The following is a 21,585-nucleotide window of genomic DNA, read 5'->3' on the forward strand; positions in this document are numbered from 1 at the left end:
GGGTTCGGATTAGGGTTAGGGGTGTGTTGGGGTTAAGTTCGGAGTTAGAATTGGGAGGTTTCCACTGTTTAGGCACACCAGGGGCTCTGCAAACGCAACATGACGTCCGACCTCAATCCATACAATTCTGCGTTGAAAAAGTAAAACGGTGCTCCTTCTCTTTTGAGCTCTGCCGTGCGCCCAAACAGTTGTTTACCCCCACGTATGGGGTATCATTGTACTCAGGACAAATTGAACAACAACTTTTGATGTCTAATTTCTCCTGTTACCCTTGGGAAAATACAAAACTGGGGGCTAAAAAATCATTTTTGTGGAAAAAAAAAGATTTTTTATTTTCACGGCTCTGTGTTATAAACTTTAGTGAAACACTTGGGGGTTCAAAGTTCTCACAACACATCTAGATAAATTCCTTGAGGGGTCTAGTTTCCAATATAGGGTCATTGTGGGGGGTTTCTACTGTTTAGGTACATCAGGAGCTCTGCAAACGCAACATGATGCCTGCAGACCATTCCACCAAAGTGTGCATTCCAAATCGCCACTTCTTCCCTTCCGAGCTCTGCCATGCGCCCAAACAGTGGTTTATCCCCACATATGGGGTATCAGCGTACTCAGGACAAATTGCACAACAACGTTTGGGGTCCAATTTCTCCTGTTACCCTTGGGAAAATAAAAAATTGGGGCGAAATATCATTTTTGTGAAAAAAATAAGATTTTTTATTTTTACGGCTCTACATTATAAACTTCTGTTAAGCACTTAGGGGTTCAAAGTGCTCACCACACATCTAGATAATTTCCTTAGGTGGTCTACTTTCCAAAATGGTGTCACTTTTGGGGGGTTTCCACTGTTTAGGCACATCAGGGGCTCTCCAAGCGCGACATTGCATCTTATCTAATTTCCAGTTAATTTTGCATTAAAAAGTCAAATGGCGCTCCTTCCCTTCCGAGCTCTACCATGCGCCCAAACAGTGGTTTACCCCCACATATGGGGTATCGGCGTACTGAGTACAAATTGTACAACAAATTTTGGGGTCCAATTTCTCCTATTACCCTTGGCAAAATAAAACAAATTGGATCTGAAGTAAATATTGTGTGAAAAAAAGTTAAATGTTCATTTATTTTAAACGTTCCCAAAATTCCTGTGAAACACTTGAAGGGTTAATAAACTTCTTGAATGTGGTTTTGAGCACCTTGAGGGGCGCAGTTTTTAGAATGGTGTAACACTTGGGTATTTTCTATCATATAGACCCCTCAAAGTGACTTTAAATGTGATGTGGTCCCTAAAAAAAATGGTGTTGTAAAAATGAGAAATTGCTGGTCAACTTTTAACCCTTATAACTCCCTAACAAAAAAAAAATGGTTTCAAAATTGTGCTGATATAAAGTAGACATGTGGGAAATGTTACTTATTAAGTATTTTGTGTGACATATCTCTGTGATTTAAAGGCATGAAAATTCAAATTTGGAAAATTGCAAAATTTTCTAAATTTTCGCCAAATTTCCGTTTTTTCACAAATAAACTCAAGTAATGTCAAGGAAATGTTACCACTAACATGAATTACAATATGTACTGAGAAAACATTGTCAGAATCACCAGGATCCATGTAAGCGTTCCTGAGTTATAACCTCATAAAGGGACAGTGGTCAGAATTGTAAAAATTGGCCCGGTCATTAACGTGCAAACCACCCTTGGGGGTAAAGGTGTTAATATGGTATAAAATAAGCTAATAAACACCTCAACTTTCCCTCTCCACTCCAGTGCTACCTGGATCTGCTTCTCTTATACCATCCTAGATCTTTGGTTAAAATTGTAATGACCTAAAATGCTTTTTTAGACATTTGACTGATATTTCTGTGGACTATGATTATTTACATCATATAATTTTGGGGGGCTACCTCCAGGCTTTTTGTTTTGTGATTTTCTAAGCATCAAGAGGAGCAACAAACGTAACAACAGATGGAATTTCTAAGATCCAAGCCATCAATGTACAGGCAAACTAAGGGTCCGCCAGACACATCAGACAAATGCCGCCTGAACCTGATATCGACAGTCTAATGTGTATGGGGCACCGGCCAACTGATGGTCGAGAGACATGTTGATCACACATGTCTTATTTCAGACTGCCGATCTATTATTCTCCCTGAGATAAGCTCTCAGCTGATTAGTTAGTTGGCGACTTTTTCATAAGGAACACAGGAGTGCTCGGCTGTGCAAGCTAAATTGGTTGAGATGGCTGTTGGCTGTACGATTGGCTAAAGCATTGTTCGTCCAAAAGCCATTTCATGGCTATGTCCAGCCTTAATATGAGAGAGTGCCAATTACCTGTTATTATTGTGTAAAAAGATTCTTCTGTCTAGAACAGTTATTTACTCTGCAATATCTTGTGTAGTTTCGTATACAATCAGGAATACGGCAGCTTCAACCATCACAAAACGGCCTACAATCAGCAACACCACTAAAAAGAAGAGCCTAATTTCTATTCTGTGGTCACTAATATTCCCTGATCTAGTCCGCATAAACAATTCTTATCAGGGACTCTCAAAACTGGATAATGGGCAATTGCTGATTTACAACCAAACTGGAATGATAGGTAAGAAAGAGAATGAAACATTTCCTACTCTTATATGTGAGATACATTGCTCCAAGGTTGTTAAATTTCTTGTAAGACTAGTCAGATGTGGATATTACATGTGAACACAATACCATGTACGAGTATAGCTAAAATCACAATGCTCCAGCTCTTACAGGAGAATCGTAATGGTAAGTATGGGGGTCATCAGCAGACCCCAGCCATCATGATAACCCATTGTCACCCTGCCATCATGTCACTGGTTCGCCACTGGGAGCATAGAATGACGCACCCACTTGTTGGTGGGTGTGAAATGCAGCTATCAGAGATTGAGTCGGAATTAAAAGGGTATTCCCATATCCAAGATTCTATCCCAATATGTAGTAAGTGTAATAGTAACAATATTCGCAAATACCTCCAATCAGAAATGTAGTATAGATTTTCTGATTTGCTATGTCTCCTTCTTGATGTGCAGGCATGAAGGACCTTAGATATCCATGTTATGACCATTGATATAGTGAGTTCGTGGGCTGGTTGCTAGTGGTCATGACCATGGATACCTAAGGTCCTGCAATGCCTGCACATGAGGAAGGAGACTGTTGTGAATTCCGCTCTTGGGCTCCCTCCGGTGGTTGTAAGTGGCACTTTTGTGAGTTCTGCTCTTGTGGTTTCTAGTGGTCTGGCTGCTCCTTGGAGTTAGCTGTCATCAGCTGCCTCCACTTATCGTCTCTTCTGCTCGGCTATTTAGGTCTGGCTCTTTCTTCAGCCAGTGCCACTTGTAAATGGTTCCTGGTTGGATTCACATCTCTTTGGAGTTCCCTGTTATTGTGACCAGTTCAACTAAGTTAAGTTTTTGCTTGCTCTTTTCTGTCCATAGATTGTGGACTTATCCATTCTGTGCTTTCTATGTTTGTCCAGCTTATCAGTGTGAATTAATTCTGTCTTGCTGGAAGCTCTGGGAGGCAGATTTGCCTTCCACACCTTTAGTCAGGTGTGGAGATTTTTTGTAAATTCTGCGTGGATTTTTGTAGTGTTTTATACTGACCGCACAGTATTCCATCCTGTCCTATCTATTTAGCTAGACTGGCCTCCTGTGCTCATCCTGGTTTCATTCTGTGTATGTCTTTTCCCTCTCCACTCACAGTCATCACTTGTGGGGGGCTAATCTATCCTTTGGGGATTTTCTCTGAGTCAAGATAGTTTTCCTGCTTCTTTCTTTAGGGGTAGTTAGCTCTTAGGCTGTGACGAGATGCCTAGGGAGAGTTAGGAGCATTCCACGGCTACTTCTAGTGTTGTGTTGAGCTTAGGATCTGCGGTCAGTACAGTTACCACGTCCTTCAGAGCTCGTTCCATGTTGCTCCTAGACCACCGTATCATAACAGGAGACATAGCGAATCAGAAAAACTATACTACATTTCTAATTCGAGGTATTTGCTCATATTACTATTACACCTACTACATATTGGAATAGGCTCTTGGAGATGGGAATACCCCTCTAACAGTTTAACAGCGAGTCTGCATCAAAGGCAGGAACATGACTTTTGACATACTGGTAAGTCAAAGATTGTGAAGGGATTAAATGGAGTCCATCACACCCAAAATGCATTTTTAAATGGGCTACACTTTGTTATATGGGACTTAGCCCAAATAACACCCATACCAGCATTGTCACTGCTACCGGTACAATGCCTGTGAAAATACATTTTAATTTATATACAAATTAGGAGGCTTTGATATACCCTTGGTGTACCCAAGAGTTTGGTGCACAGTTACGCCTCCATATTTGAAATTTGGGGGCCTTCCCCCACTTTTGATTGACAGTGCTCGGAGAGCCAACAGTGGTCATGCACATTCTCCTCCCTGTCTCTTTACTCTTGACTTCTCTCGCTATACTAATATAGCTAGAAATTCAGTAAGAAATGTCAGAAGAAAAGCGATAGGGAGGAGAATGTATGCATGCAGCTACAATAACAGAGTAAAGTTATGTCATTTGAACTGTGAGGACATTAGTCCAAAATTGGTCTCATCATTAAAGCATTATACTGTAAATTTCTTTAAAACTCCCACACAAATGGATGGAGAGTTGTGCATGTGCATCCACCACTACACTAAGAATAAAACAATCAGGCCATATTGTTAAGATAGATGTGTGTCCTGGTGGTGGGATCCACATCTATAGACATTTATGGCAATTCCTGTGGATATGCTGTAAGTGCCTGAGTTGGAACGGCCCATTTAATGTGTTTAAGAATCTACTAATCAATACCTTAGTTGCTTCTAAATGTGACCCTAGTATGTTTCTGTGAAAGAAAACATTAAAATGAGCCAATATCAGCTGTGTTGGTACTGCATAAAAACAGTGTAATAATTATAATTATTACTATTATTATTATTCTGACAATAATACTCATTTATTGTATTTTTAGACATTAATCCAGATGCTATTAATTCAAGCACAAACCTTTCGAAGCAAGGTAAAGTATGAGCAGTATCATACATTGTAAAATCGCTTAGTGCAGCCGTCATTTAAAATTTGATGCTATAAATCTATAGAACACATGAAAATAAGAAACTTTGTGTCAAGGATAACGGCCTGCAGTTATCTTCCTATAACTGGTTCCAGATAGTCATGAACCAGCAATCCGCCAGAACAATTACACAATTCACTGGGAATTAATGGACGAGACCATGGCTGCTTTAGCTACTAGGCCGGTTATTGGGGAACACACAGTACAACAATGTACAGTATATACACATCTGATTCCAATGCATGGAATACATATATACTTTGGTACTGTGACCGATAAGCTCCACAATAACCACAAAAACTAGCTGCCACCACCAATCAATTATATAGGCCAATTTGACACCTGTTTCTGGTTATAAAAGCCTCACGATACTTCAGGGATGTAGTTTATAGAGCAAGAGGACTGAAGCTATTACATTTTATATATTTATTTTGAGCAGCAGGCAGCGTTTATAAAAGTATACATAAGAAAATGGGAACAAAACAATACAGTATTTAAAATTACTGTATTTTTGAGAAGAAAATGGGAGTGCATTTTATAGTTCAAATGTAGCTTATCATCAGTGGAGCAGGGTCATAGGAGGCAGGGTCGCTGCTGCAGGAAGCCAGCAGTGGCAGGAGTGGGGTGATGCTGCACGCCAAAGCACAGGAGGGGGTGTCCCAGCGATGTGAGGCAAGATCCATTGATCTCCCGGCGGCGGGCTTCAGGAAAATTGCACTGGTGTCAGGGCATGTGCAGATTTAGATATTGGGCCAATGACGAGCCGAGATCTCAATCTCCGATTGCGCCACCTCCGGTGGTTATTTTTCTGAAACCCACCACTGGCAGATCAATGTGCAGATCGAGGATTAGGCTCCTGCCTCGCACTGCTGGGATACCCCCTCCCCCAGTCCGGGGCTCACAGCATTGCACCACTCTTGCCACCGAAAGTCAATTGCAGCGTGTGACCCCGCTCCATCGCCGCCCCCCTTCAGTAAGCTAAATTCAGTCTATAAGATGGACACCTGTTTTCACATTAAATTTTTTTTCCTCCTCTAAATTTGATGTGTGTCTTATGGATGGTGCATCTTAAGGTCCAAAAATACGGTGCATAAAAATAAAACAAAAGAAATGTATTAAACCTGATGCCACAGGAATGTCTTTGATTCCTTTGAAGGTGAGCTCTTTGTTTTTGTAAACCGTATAAAACTATAGTGAGCTGTATCTACCAGGACTGACAATGACAAAAACTCCAACTCTGATTTTATAGCATAAAGGTTATGCCCACATAACCCCCTTGATGAGCTCATATGGGGCCTGGTCATGGGATGTGGCAAGGCCTTTCAAAAATTATGGGATCCCCAACTTTCAGGATATCTTCCACCCTGTGGGTCCCAGGCGGAAGATATTAAAGCCATATTTCCTATAATGATTTTAGCTTTCCTTAGATATGAAACATGGCACATATATCGACATCCATCTGCCCAATATTAATTTGGAGGTGATCAGTATGCCTCCTTGTGAAGTAAGGAGATGTGTTACATTTGTTACTAAGTCGTGCTGCCAAACATATATCTCTCATAACTATCGGAACTATGCTTACCAGAAAAACCCCAGTGTTTATAGCTGGACTTCGGAAACAAGGTGTCTGACTGTGATTGTCTGGTTTTGAAGGAAGGAAGCATTACTTATGAAGGTGCTAGATTAGGCTACTTTCACACTAGCATCGTACTTGGCCCATCGCAGTGCGTCGGGCTGAGGTACCGACGCTAACAGTGAATGCACCGCACTAACGGGGGCAGCAGATGCATTTTTCCAGCGCATCCGCTGCCCCATTGTGAGGTGCAGGGAGGTGGGGGAGGAGTTACGGCCGCGCATGCGCGGTCGGAAATGGCAGACCGTCGGAAGCAAAAAACGTTACATGTAACGTTTTTTGCTCCCGGCGATCCGCCACAACACGGCGCAACCGTCACACGACGGTTGCGACTTGTGTCAATGCGTCGCAAATGTTAGTCTATGGGGCAAAAACGCATCCTGCAGACAACTTTGCAGGATGCGTTTTTTCCTCTAAACGACGCATTGCGATGTATCGAAAAAAACGCTAGTGTGAAAGTAGCCTAAGTCCCTTCTTCGCCTCTTGAATATACAGATGCCAGACTTTGCTTCTGGCCCCCAGCAGAGATCCTGCAATAATTATCTGTTCACAGCAGGAGGTCCTAGTTCACTAGGGATTGAAGTGACAGCTCTTTTTTCACTTCCCCAGTTCAACTTAATCTAATATGTTCAAATGTGAGGATGACTCATTTCTCCTCAAGAGATGGTTTTATAGATTTTACAATTATATTTATAACACTTTGTAATATATCATATCAGAGAAATCTGCTTCTCTCTCTTTCTAGACTGATCATTCATTCTCAAATGGATTCCCGGGTAAAATCCGTATCCCGTGAAGACAGATTCTTACATTCCTGAGATAGAAAATGGCAGTTACTATTGATAAGATTCTATACAAATGGCAGGGTGTAGGAGGACACAGGAGTTCTGATTCTCACCTTCACCCCTTTGCATCACAATCTTATCAGTAGAGATGAGCGAACATCGTCAGCTCCCTCCTTATTCGGCAAGCTTTAGCACTTACCGAAGAAGCTGCATGAGGAACCCCGATACCTGGATCGCTCCCGATGATCAGCTGTTTGGTGCCGCAGCTGCAGTGTCGCGGGTGTGTGACAGTCACAACACACTGGCTCTCCATGATCAGTCCTGGCAGAGAAAGAAGCAGAATTCTCTGATAAGATACATTGCAAAGTTTCTTTTTTTTCAGGAGAACTATTCATTTAATTATAATGATGGTTATTCTTTAAGACTACGTTATCTATTAAATTAATATTTTAGAATTTTCTGTTTTCAGACTCCGGAAATAATATTGAAATAATTCATGTGAGTTACTGGAAAATAAAAGAAAAGAGAGGAAATTAAATCATATCCAGTAAGTATTTTACCTGATAGAAATGCCTATGTTATTGTTATTTTTGGTTAAAAAAAACCCCTTAATTTATGAAATCTACAAATGCATTATTTTAAAAAAAGCACTTCAGTTACGATCTAACTCGTGTTAAATAAGAAATACAAAACCATTACTGCCATTATTATTCTGGCTGAATCTTGTCCTCTTTCTGGTGCTCGAGAAAAACTGATGTGTAGGAGGCTCTTCTATAAATTCTGAGACACACATTCTGATCCACAGCTTGCACTCAGAAGCAAGGGTCTGAATACTGATCTAAACACATAGTTTTAATCAATATACCTAAATTTCTGAGCAGCAACCACTAAGAACCTGCAGAAGGTAAAGATGCACATGAAGGCGGGAGCCTCACAATCGTAGCACCATTTGTGATTATCTTCACGCATGCGGTTTACAAAGCTGTAACATTTTTCTTATTCTAATACTGTCTAAATTTTTGCATGATTTTTGTTGTTGTGATATTGGACATCATTTTTATGCAATTTTTAGCAGGCAATATCGATGGGAATATACAAAAAAACACATCTGTTTTTCATTTTTTTTTATGACCACAAAGGATTGCTAAAATCTAATTTAAAATTTGTTCCACTTTCTTTAACAATTATTTCTGTATATCGGTCACACTTTATTTTTGGCGTGGTTAATAACAATAATTTGAAATGCAGTAGATTTTTATTATTTTTTACCTACTGTAGTTTTTATTTGTTTGTTATTTATTTATTTTTAAAATCTAGTTCGTTTTCTTTTATTTCACACATTTAAATATATATTTTTTAAATCTGATTTCCTCTACTAGTAATATTATTATTAATATTAGACCCAGTTACATTTGAAATATGGCTTCCTGACTGTATAGCAGAATTTCCTGGGTTTCCTTGGACCCCGCAGTTCTTATTCCCTCCCTGTCCCCAGTGATCACATGATTGCTGGGTCCATAGGAGTAACCTTTGTGATAGCTTCCTATATGTTCACACTTCTTGTTTAGTGCTATGTATTCTGCGATCAAGAAGTCAGAGGTGGTAATAAGCCATCTCTGCCTTCCTTATGGGGAGTCTGGCTATGTCTGACGGCTGGCTCCCTGCTTCCACAGCTGCTCAATCATGTGCAGCTGCTCTACTATGCAGTGATGTTTTAGAACATTAACCCCTTCTCGCCGCGGCCCTTTTTCGTTTTTGCGTTTTCGTTTTTCACTCCCCTCCTTCCCAGAGCCATAACTTTTTTATTTTTCCGTCAATAAGGTCATATGAGGGCTTATTTTTGCAGGACAAGTTGTACTTTTGAACGACATCATTGGTTTTACCATGTCTTGTACTAGAAAACAGGTAAAAAATTCCAAGTGCGGTGAAATTGCAAAATAAGTGCAATCCCACACTTGTTTTTTGATTGGCTTTTTTGCTAGTTTCACTAAATGCTAAAACTGACCTGCCATTATGATTCTCCAGGTCATTACGAGTTCATAGACACCTAATATGTCTAGGTTATTTTTTATCTAAGTGGTGAAAAAAAAATTCAAAACTTTGCTAAAAAAAAAAATGCGCACAATGAGGAAATAGTCACATTTTTCAAAGTAGATGAAGAGCAAAATAATGTGATTGGAATTGCCCACATTTGAACTACTTTGCTTAATTGAGATAGCGAAAATTATGAAAAATGTCCTAGTTCGATTAAAAAATTACTCTACAGACTCTAACAAAATGAAATGAAGCAATTCTTATCCAGGTAAACCCTCGAATGATCTCTATCGAGGGTCTATTACCGAGACACAACTAGTAGTTCAGCTCGAGGGATGCAAAACATCTAAGTGGGCACTTTACCGGTGACCCTGATTACAACTACTGTGGCACCCTAATTGTGGGTACAGAGGAACCTCAGCACATGACCGTGGTGCTACTGAAAATTATCTCTATACTATGGTCAAGACTGATATTACCTCTATACTGTGACCATCTAGTGGTAGATACCAGTTCTGCAGAACATGCAAGTGATTACAGTACAGTTATAGATGGTATCTTACAGCTGTCGTTCTTTCTGATGGAGTTCACTTTTCCATCAGACACATTTGACTTGTCACATTTCCAGCACCATCATCTCTATCTATTCTCAACCTGCACAAACTACTCAGCCGGCTACCGCATGTGTTCCTATTACTGCATCTGCTGTGTAGCACAATTACTGTGATCATCTTAGTTCCCCACATAGTAATTTCCACCACTGTGCCCTTTACATAGTAATAATGCCGATTTTGTGACTTCTGGATGGTAAAATTGCCATTGCTCCCTAGAAAATAGTAATAGAAAACAGTGTACACATTTTGTCCCTAGAAAGTAATAATGCTTTCTGTACACCTTTGAAGGTCACACTACCCTGAGTGCCAATAGCAATAATGCTTCTTAAGTGAAGTGTCCACTAAGCATGCAACAATGTTCCCTAAGACCCCCAATGTACAGCTTCTCTATACACAGTATGATGAGCCCACAGCTCTCCATACACATTATATTGGGCCAACAGATTCCCTATATACTGTATGATGGGCCCACAGATTCCCTATACACTGTATGATGGGCCCACAGCTCCTCATACACATTGTATTGGGCCAACAGATTCTTTATACAATGTATGATGTGCCTGCGGTTGCCCTATACACAGCATATTGGGCCAACAGCTCACCTACACACAGTGTAATGCCCCCACAGCTGTCCCTACAATGCATGAGAGTCCCACTCACAACAGAAGAGCCCCCCACACTGTATGATTGCCCTTACATTAACCCCAAAACTGTATAATGGCCCCCACATAAGCCCTCAAACTGTATATTGGCTACACATTAGCCGCCAAACTATATAATGGCCCACTCATTATTATTATTATTTATTTATATAGCACCATTGATTCCATGGTGCTGTTCATGAGAAGGGGCTACATACAAGTTACAGATATCACTTACAGTAAGTAAACTAACAATTACAGACTGGTACAGAGGGGCGAGGACCCTGCCCTTGCGTGCTTACATTCTACAACCCGAAACTGTATAAAGGCCCCTGCATTAGACCCCAAACTAAATATTGGCCCCCACATTAGCCCACAAACTGTATAATGGCCCCTATATTAGCCCTCAAACTATATAATGGCCCCCCACATTGACTCCCATACTTTATAAGGCCCCCCACTCTGTTTCAGGGTCCCTCACTCTGTGTGAGGGTCCCCCACTGTTAATGATGCCTCCACATCACACCACAAATTTTAATAAAAATAAAAAATGATCACATTCTTACCTAATCCATGATCCTGGTGCGTCTGTAGTCAAGGCTTGGACCAATGCACTAATGTTAAAGCAGACTCTTAAGTCCAGCACTTCTGCCACTATATCACCAATGGAGAGCGGCAGTGAAGGGGGATAGTGTCTCACAGCTTATCTATGTAGGCGTGCTTTGCACTCCGATATTGTAAGCAGTAGTGTAGCTCCAAGTGAGCCCCTCTGAGCGTGGGGCCTGGGGAGACCGTACCCTCTGCCCCCCTGGTTGCTACACTACTAGTCTATAATATAAGTTATCCAATTTAAAATTAAAATATGCTCTAACGGAAGTGAATTCTTTGGAAATATTAAATGAAGAATTAATAACTTGAATGAACCCCAGGCCTCTCCCATTTTTTTTTTACTGGGAATGTACAGTAAGTAGTGATGCCCCATTGCCTGATGCTGTGACCTGTGATTGTCAGAATATTGGAATGGGATGTCATAAGATTCACAGCCGATGACCTCCTATTCCAGTCACCTGACTGCTGCAGCCGATCACAGTCCTGACAGAGGAAGCCTGTTCGGCCTGCGCTGTAGACACTTGGTATGCTCGAGTGAGTAATGCTACATTATACCATTTATTTCCTACACAAAATAAATATTTCATCTTGTACAACTGCCTAATGTGCCCAGAGACCCTATATAAAGGTCGGTTGATTGCATATTTGGACGACAGTTATATCTCCTGAAACCCCAATACACTTGCTGCTGATTGGAGAATGAACGTTTTAAATACAGGGAGGGATAATTTGCAGGGAGAAGGGAGACGGGAAGGGGAGTCTTGCAGATATTCACATTTGCGATGGGGAGTCTGCTGCTCATTCGTACCTTAATGTGTTTTCAATACACATTAGATGGTTGTCCAGTCCCATCACAATCAGTGGTTTGGACAACATCTTTATGTGTATGGGGGCCTTTTGGCTTTACCTAGACTTTCCGCAGTATAACATTTTTTATTGACCTAAAAATCATAGCAATTGCTCTTAAATTCTTGTTTCTTCCAGTCCATGGGCTTTTCTCATGCTGTCATTACTAACCAGAAGCAGAAGTACCTTATGATTTGCCACATACTTGTAAATACTGTATTTTGAAAAATGATAGGTTAATATAGCCAACAGCAAGTTATGCTGTTTTCTGAACAATAGCTGCACAAAGAGGAAATAAAAAGATTTTTCAAAAGATCTAAGAGAAAAGTTTCTGGGTGGTGCCCTTATTTGAGTGACCGTTTGACTGAGATAGAAAAATTACTAAGAGTTGGATCAACATGGACAGTTTTCCATCTGCAGAGTAATACTGTATATACATTAACAAGGGAGTTTCAAGAGATTTCCAAGCACTTTTCATATTTAGCCAACACATAAAACCATTTAAAAACAAGCAAGGGTTTGTAGGGTTGCACGTACAAGTGAACTAAACCTTATGTTAAAGAGGTTGTCCAGGTTTGGCATGAAAGTCTGAAGTCACTCTATATGAGTGCATACTTGTGTATCCTTACGTTGCGTACAGTGTGTGCTGTCAGGATTCTTCGGTGTCATATTGAGTGAGGCTGCGCACATCGTCAGCGTGGCCGGGAGCATGCATCATGCATTGTGAGGTTTCACAAGTCTGCAATCACATAAAATGAGTGCAGACTTTCATGCCAAGCCTGGACAACCCCTTTAAAACCGATTACTTTATAACAGACTTTTTAAAATGAGGATAATTTTGTGGCACATTAGGAATAGTGTCAGTCACTTTCACATACTCTACTTGCTGCACTTTATTGATTAACGCACTATTCAATTACTTATTGACACAAAGTTGTAATGACGTGATGCACTACTATGCCGGAAGTCCCGCACCATGTGGTATGCGGATGTTACTACTTCACTATAGCAGGGACAAAAAGAAAAGACAACGAAGTTCGTGACACCAGGGTTCACTTAACTAACTTCTGTTTCCTGGTAGTGAGATGTAACGTGGTGCACTCCAAATAGTCCAGAAAACAGGGTGGCCGGAGAAGCTATTGATAAACTTTACTTGTTACATGAATACACAAGTACATCCAGATAAATGGTGGATTAACAGAGATTCGATTCCAATGCCGCAATCACAGTTACTTTCTAGTATATAGTCATGCAGATATAACAATGGTGCAGTGATTCTGGAGTCTCAATTTCTACTTCTATACCCAGTCCGGACCACACAGCTGTCTGAAGCTGAGGCTGTGGTTTCTCTGTCACAGAAGTTCTGCCCATTTCCTACCTGCTTCTTCACTTTTCCGGAGCAGCACACTGGTGCACACAAAATGTCTCCTTCTCTAACAATGTTAAACCAGGACCTGTTCCTGTGGTCTAACCATGTGACCTTATGGTCCTCTATGGAAAGCAGGGCTGCTTTTTTAACTCTTAATAATCCCCTGTTAGCAGAACCTAATGAGTCCATCTTTTTTTTTAGATATTAACTACTTCTATGTACTGAATTCTAAGGTACATTATCTGCAAAGGGAAATGTGAATATTGTGTAAACCTAAAGAGATAGCTGCTAGCTCTGCTACATCTTAAAGGCACATACACAACAACCTTAGGGCATTACTCAATGATCTGCCATTATCTTGCGCTTTCTTTATTAAAGCATACATGTTTGAGCTTTTTACATGTAACTACGTGTCATTATTTAATTCTATGCTTGCTGCACTTTGCTGACTAAGGCTAGGTTCACATTGCGGTAAAAGCCCGTTAACGGGCTGCTGTTAATGCAAGTGCCGATATGTCGTCGCGCTAGCGCAGATAGAGCTAGCAGATGCTCTATCTGCGCTAGCAGTGACGAACCTGGAAATGCTGCAGCCCGCGTCCCAAGGTCCGCCACTCAATGACGGCACATCGCTAGCGATGCATCCGACATAGGACTTAATGGCGGTGTTAACGGACTGAGTTACACCGCGTTATGCCGCAGTGTAACATAGTCTGTCTAACGGACGCCTATAACGCAATGTGAACCCAGCCTAATGCACAATGTGTTTAATTGATCTTGCAAATTCACGTAGGCTAGGGTTAAATCCTAGCTCTACAGGCTCTGATTTAGATCAACTGACTAGAAAAAACAAAAATAATTCCCACTAGGGTACATTAATGAACTAACCATACAGAAAAAAACCCTTAAAAATTTATTTATTTAATCTTTTTATAAAACATTAGAAAAAGTCCAAGAAAAAAATTACCCACAATAGCTAAATGCCTGCAAAATAGGTCACATAAATCAACAGACCTATACACACTTAAAAGTCAGAAAAAAGTAAACTATATTCAGTAGTATGCAGGTAATAGAGATAATATTTCTATTAGAGAGTCATATGGTCAATGATGGACCAATAGTTTTAGCATGACATCTGATTAGACAAAACAAGACCCCATTTTGCAGCAAATACATAAGATCACAATGGATCACTTAGCTTCATCTTAGCAGTAGTCCCATGTCCCTACGCGTTTCGCCCCCTCCTCATGTCGGGGCTCGTCAGGGGACCAAGGAAAGGAGTGCGCCACAGTGGGGAGACAGAAGAAAAATGGGTGGGCTGCACAAATATATTTTGCAGGCATTTAGCTATTGTGGGTATTGATGCTTTTGTGTATCCCCTAATTGAGAAAATATAGAGGCAGCATCTGCATCATCTAAAATTCTGTTGTATTGACCCTGAACAAAAAGACTAAGAGAGATCCACAATTAGAGCTTTTATGACATCTCAGGCAAATTTGAGAATATTGACTAGCAAGTGCCATAGACATTGTGTGCGGTATGCATGTTGGATTACATATTTACTTTCCTAGACCAGGGACTTACAGGGACTTAAGGGACAGCCGATGTGGAGCGGGGGCGCCATATCGAATATTAGGGTGCCAACCTCCACTGTCAGGAAGGCTACCAGATTATCAGGGCCCTGGTAGGGACATGGCAGGAATAATATTTTTGTGTTCCTGAATCCCTACAGTATATGTGTGTGTGTATATATATATATATATATATATATATATTATATAACGCTGGGAGCGTCACTCTGTCCGAAGCCTTTATAGACTGCGCAAGCATAAGCACCGGCGCAGCCTGAACCGCACTGAGTGACGCAGCCTAGAGGAGCACTGAACACATACCGCGATCTCCGATGGAGAAGCAGGGACGAGCCAGGAGGGGGTGAGTATGCTATAGTCATCTGTCCCCGTTCCACCGCAGCTCCGTCTTCCGCGTTCTCTGCCTGTGATGTTCAGATCAGAAGGCACAATGATGCGATTAGTGCGTGCTATGACTGAACAGTCACAGCCAGAGGTCCCGGAAGACAGAGCGGTGGGCAGCGATGGATCGGGGACAGGTGACTATAGCAAGTGCCGGGGGCCTGAACCAGCAACGACTGCGGCACCTGACCCCCATAGCGCGCCGGTGTCTCTGCCTGCTCAGGCCCCCGACACTCGGCGCCCAGCGACGATAGGCGAGTATGTCATTTTTTTTATCGCAGCAGCATATGGCGCATATAATACTATGGAGCATCTTATGGGGGCCATCAACTTTTATGGAGCAGCATACGGGGCATATACTATGGAGCATCTTATGGGGGCCATCAACCTTTATGGAGCAGCATACAGGGCATATACTATGGAGCATCTTATGGGGGCCATCAACCTTTATGGAGCAGTGTAAGGGGCATATGGATGGGAGCAGCATATGACAAAATGAAATGGGGGCGCAGGATGGGGGCACATGACAGGATTGGGGCGCAGGATGGGAGCAGCACATGACAGAATGGGGGCGCAGGATGGGAGCAGCACATGACAGAATGGGGGCGCAGGATGGGAGCAGCACCTGACATGTGTGCACAGGATGGGAACAGCACATGACAGCATGGGGGCGCAGTATGGGAACAGCACATGACAGAACGAGAGGCGCTGGATGGGAGCAGCACATTACACAATGGTGGTGCAGGATGGGAGCCCATGACAGGATTGGGGTGCAGGATGGGAGCAGCACATGACAGAACGGGGGTGCAGGATGGGAGCAGCACATGACAGAATGGGGGTGCAGGATGGGAGCAGCACATGATAGAACGGGGGTGCAGGATCGGGGCAGCACATGACCGAATGGGGGCGCAAGATAAGAGCAGCACGTGACAGGATGGGGGTGCAGGATGGGAGCAGCACATGACAGAATAGGGGCGCAGGATGAGAGCAGCACATGACAGGATGGGTGCACAGGATGGAAGCAGCACATGACAGGATGGGGTGGCAGGATGGGAGCAGCATGTGACAGGATGGGGGCGCAGGATATGAGCAGCACATGACAGGATAGGGGTGCAGGATGAGAGCAGCACATGACACGATGGACGCTCAGGATGGGAGCAGCACATAACGGAATGAGATGCAGGATGGCAGCAGCACATGACAGCATGGGGGTGCAGGATGGGAGGACTACATGACAGGATGGGGTGCAGGATGGGAGCAGCACATGACAGCATGGGGGTGGAGGATGGGAGCACCACATGACAGGATGGGGCTGCAGGATGGGAGCAGCAAATACCAGAATGGGGGCACATGATGGGAGCAGCACATGACCGCATGGGGGTGGAGGATGGGAGCACCACATGACAGAATGAGGATGCAGGATGGGAGCAGCAAATACCAGAATGGGGGCGCATGATGGGAGCAGCACATGACAGGATTGGGGTGCAGGATCGGAGCAGCACATGACAGCATAGGGGTGCAGGATGGAGAGCACCACATGACAAGATGGGGGCGCTAGATGGTAGCAGCACATGACAACGGGCTCAATAGCTAGTGTATATATATATATATATATATATACAGTGGGGCAAAAAAGTATTTAGTCAGTCAGCAATAGTGCAAGTTCCACCACTTAAAAAGATGAGAGGCGTCTGTAATTTACATCATAGGTAGACCTGAAGTATGGGAGACAAACTGAGAAAAAAAAATCCAGAAAATCACATTGTCTGTTTTTTTATCATTTTTTTTGCATATCATGGTGGAAAATAAGTATTTGGTCAGAAACAAACAATCAAGATTTCTGGCTCTCACAGACCTGTAACTTCTTCTTTAAGAGTCTCCTCTTTCCTCCACTCATTACCTGTAGTAATGGCACCTGTTTAAACTTGTTATCAGTATAAAAAGAAACCTGTGCACACCCTCAAACAGTCTGACTCCAAACTCCACTATGGTGAAGACCAAAGAGCTGTCAAAGGACACCAGAAACAAAATTGTAGCCCTGCACCAGGCTGGGAAGACTGAATCTGCAATAGCCAACCAGCTTGGAGTGAAGAAATCAACAGTGGGAGCAATAATTAGAAAATGGAAGACATACAAGACCACTGATAATCTCCCTCGATCTGGGGCTCCACGCAAAATCCCACCCCGTGGGGTCAGAATGATCACAAGAACGGTGAGCAAAAATCCCAGAACCACGCGGGGGGACCTAGTGAATGAACTGCAGAGAGCTGGGACCAATGTAACAAGGCCTACCATAAGTAACACACTATGCCACCATGGACTCAGATCCTGCAGTGCCAGACGTGTCCCACTGCTTAAGCCAGTACATGTCCGGGCCCGTCTGAAGTTTGCTAGAGAGCATTTGGATGATCCAGAGGAGTTTTGGGAGAATGTCCTATGGTCTGATGAAACCAAACTGGAACTGTTTGGTAGAAACGCAACTTGTCGTGTTTGGAGGAAAAAGAATACTGAGTTGCATCCATCAAACACCATACCTACTGTAAAGCATGGTGGTGGAAACATCATGCTTTGGGGCTGTTTCTCTGCAAAGGGGCCAGGACGACTGATCCGGGTACATGAAAGAATGAATGGGGCCATGTATCGTGAGATTTTGAGTGCAAACCTCCTTCCATCAGCAAGGGCATTGAAGATGAAACGTGGCTGGGTCTTTCAACATGGCAATGATCCAAAGCACACCGCCAGGGCAACGAAGGAGTGGCTTCGTAAGAAGCATTTCAAGGTCCTGGAGTGGCCTAGCCAGTCTCCAGATCTCAACCCTATAGAAAACCTTTGGAGGGAGTTGAAAGTCCGTGTTGCCAAGCGAAAAGCCAAAAACATCACTGCTCTAGAGGAGATCTGTATGGAGGAATGGGCCAACATACCAACAACAGTGTGTGGCAACCTTGTGAAGACTTACAGAAAACGTTTGACCTCTGTCATTGCCAACAAAGGATATATTACAAAGTATTGAGATGAAATTTTGTTTCTGACCAAATACTTATTTTCCACCATAATATGCAAATAAAATGTTAAAAAAACAGACAATGTGATTTTCTGGATTTTTTTTTCTCAGTTTGTCTCCCATAGTTGAGGTCTACCTATGATGTAAATTACAGACGCCTCTCATCTTTTTAAGTGGTGGAACTTGCACTATTGCTGACTGACTAAATACTTTTTTGCCCCACTGTATATATATATACATATATATATGTATATATATATGTATATATATATATATATATATATATATTTATATATATATATATATTCACCAGACTCAGTCTTAAGAGGTGTTTTTTTGTATTTAATATTCTTCTTGGACTTATTCTAATTTTTTATTAAAAGATCAAATAAAGACATTTTTAAGGATTTTTTTTCTGTATGGTTAGTTCTTAGATCACCTGACTAGCCTTGCATATCACTAGGCTAGCTGTTTTCCTTAGTTAGTCAGCTCAGGAAAGCTGACCAGATTGGATGTGTCTTGGACCTGAAGAGAGAGAAAGGCCAGAATCTCTCTCTCTGAGAAGATTGTGCATAGGCAGTGTGCAGAGAACTGCAAATATCTGGGATTGCTATGCACAGTAGCTGTTTTGTTTGACAGAGCTGGGGCTAGCTCAGCCTGTGTGAATAGCCAGGGTCTGTTCTGTTTAGTTAGCACCTGAACAAGGCTAGAGATCTATGTTTATGAGTTTGTTTTGCTGCCCGTGGATCCTGTGGAAAGCAATAAAAACTACATGTGTTTACACCGAACTGCATTGCCTGTCTGAACGCAAAGTATTGAACATCCTCACATGGATAAAAAAGTCTTTAAAAAATTGTAATACTTTTTATCTTTTAGAGATCAGGTCCGGCAACTGCTTGAAGAGGAAGCCAGGACTCCGATGTCATGAAAAGCTATTGTTTAAAATGTAATGTCAGGATTTATGTAGCAGATCACACTACAGTAATGCTCTTCCCATTATAAAATTCGGAAATTTCCTTCTGTGCATTTATGTTTCATTATTGGTGAGCTTATTTAATATAGTTGTAGACATAATGCATAAGTATCTATAGTATTATGTAAGTAACCATTAATCATGATTTATTGGAAAGAATGTAGAAACCAATAAATATTTCAGCGTTAACTATATCATCCTCACATGTTTAAGTTTCAGTTCTTTTATATGACTTTGGATAAGTGATAGCATTCTACACATTTGAAATATCTGGGCTTGTCCTTCACAGAGAAATGTGGTAAATCAAGTTTGTTTCACATAGTCATATTGTGATGAATTACTGACCAAATGTGCCTGATGCATTTCTGTTATGTGAGTATTTGATAGCAATAACAACTATGATGCCCCTGGATTCCAATATTTATTACACGTTGTAAAACATTCATCTTTCGCCTTTTGTTGCAATCTATTATGGATTTTGATGTTTCTTTAGGATCATTATCCATTTGTGGAAGCTATCCTCTTTTCAACTTCAGCTTTTTTACAGATGGTGTTACGTTTGCATCAAGAATTTGTTGGCATTTCATTGAATCCATTCCTCTCGTCAAAAGTTTCCCATGGCATTGGCTGCAACACAACCCCAAATCATGATTGATGCACCCCCATGCTTACTGGTTGTTGACATATTCTTTTCCAGAAATTCTGTGCCATTTTTTCCTCACATATAGCTTTGATCATTGTGGCCAAAAAGTTCTATTTTAACCTCATCGGTCCCCAGGACTTGTTTCAAAAATGGATCAGGCTTGTTTAGATGCTCTTTTGCATACTTCTGATGCTGAATTTTATAATGAGGATGCAGGAGGGGTTTTCTTCTGATGACTCTTCTATGTAGGCCATATATGTGCAGGTGGATCTGAACAGTAGAACAATGTACCACAATTACCATTTCTTAATTACCTTTCGAACTGAAGAAAAGGCAACTTGAAAATGCCTTGCTATCTTCTTATAGCCTTCTCCTGTTTTGTGGGCCTCCAACATTTTCACTTTCAGAGTTCTAGACAGCTGCTTAGAACCCATGGCTGCTGTTTTTTGGTACAAGGTTGGATTTTTATAAACAAGGGAAGTTTGCTTCATAAGGCCTTTTCTAACGATCATAGTGAACAAGCCAGAACCCTAACAGGCTAATTAAGGTCTGAATCCTTGGTCAAAGTTATCTGAGCACACACATCATCATAGGTACCCAACTTTTGCATGGGCCTCTTTTCCTTTTTGTAATTTTTAAACTGTAAAAGATGAAAATATATAACTTTTTTGCCGAAAAAGTAAATGTGTCATCTTTAACTTTCAGTCATTTAGAGATCATTTCATTTTCAACTTGGTTAAAGGTGTCGTCCACTAAGACAACCAATTCTTGAATTAAATGCTTGGCCCTGATAAAATAATAAAGCCTATATTCATCTCCCGTGCTGGCACCGTTCCATTTGTGTAGGTACCTGCGGTCCTGGGGCTGTAATGCAGTGGAATGACACATGACGCCTCGCGCCCAAACAACGCTGGCATCACTGTCTCCAACTTTGGACAAACTGAACATGTAAGTGAAGTCTGGACTGCAGCTGATCTCAGACTTCCTCTTCGTGTTCAGTTCATACGAAGGCAGGCACAGTGATGCCTTCTTACGAACACCGAACACAACACCGCATGAGAGGCCCGGGTAGAGCGAGTGTCGACACTGTCAGAACACTGCCAGCATGGGAAGTGAGTATAGGCTTTATTATTTAATTGAAGCCAAGTATTTACTTCCTAGTAGTGGTAAACACCTTTAACTATTAACAATAACAGTAATTTTGACTAGGGGTGCACAAATTTTTACATGCCACTATATATATATGTGTATATCTATACAGTTAGGGCCAGAAATATTTGGACAGTGACACAAGTTTTGTTATTTTAGCTGTTTACAAAAACATGTTCAGAAATACAATTATATATATAATATGGGCTGAAAGTGCACACTCCCAG

General features: G+C 41.7%; 1 protein-coding gene across 1 annotated transcript in view; it reads left to right on the plus strand.

Moving 5' to 3' along the window:
• Positions 1 to 19,765, plus strand: part of LOC138638062 (uncharacterized) — a 66,381-nt gene extending 46,616 nt beyond the window's left edge. The window contains exons 7-10 of the mRNA XM_069727034.1: positions 2,387 to 2,587; positions 4,993 to 5,040; positions 7,982 to 8,059; positions 19,470 to 19,765. Of these exons, the coding sequence (XP_069583135.1) occupies positions 2,387 to 2,587; positions 4,993 to 5,040; positions 7,982 to 8,049 (317 nt within the window). The 3' untranslated portion in view covers positions 8,050 to 8,059; positions 19,470 to 19,765. The remainder of the gene's footprint in view (positions 1 to 2,386; positions 2,588 to 4,992; positions 5,041 to 7,981; positions 8,060 to 19,469) is intronic.
• The last annotated feature ends 1,820 nt before the right edge of the window (positions 19,766 to 21,585 follow it).

The sequence above is a fragment of the Ranitomeya imitator genome, chromosome 5 (genome assembly GCF_032444005.1).
Source record: "Ranitomeya imitator isolate aRanImi1 chromosome 5, aRanImi1.pri, whole genome shotgun sequence".
Lineage (NCBI taxonomy): Eukaryota > Metazoa > Chordata > Amphibia > Anura > Dendrobatidae > Ranitomeya > Ranitomeya imitator.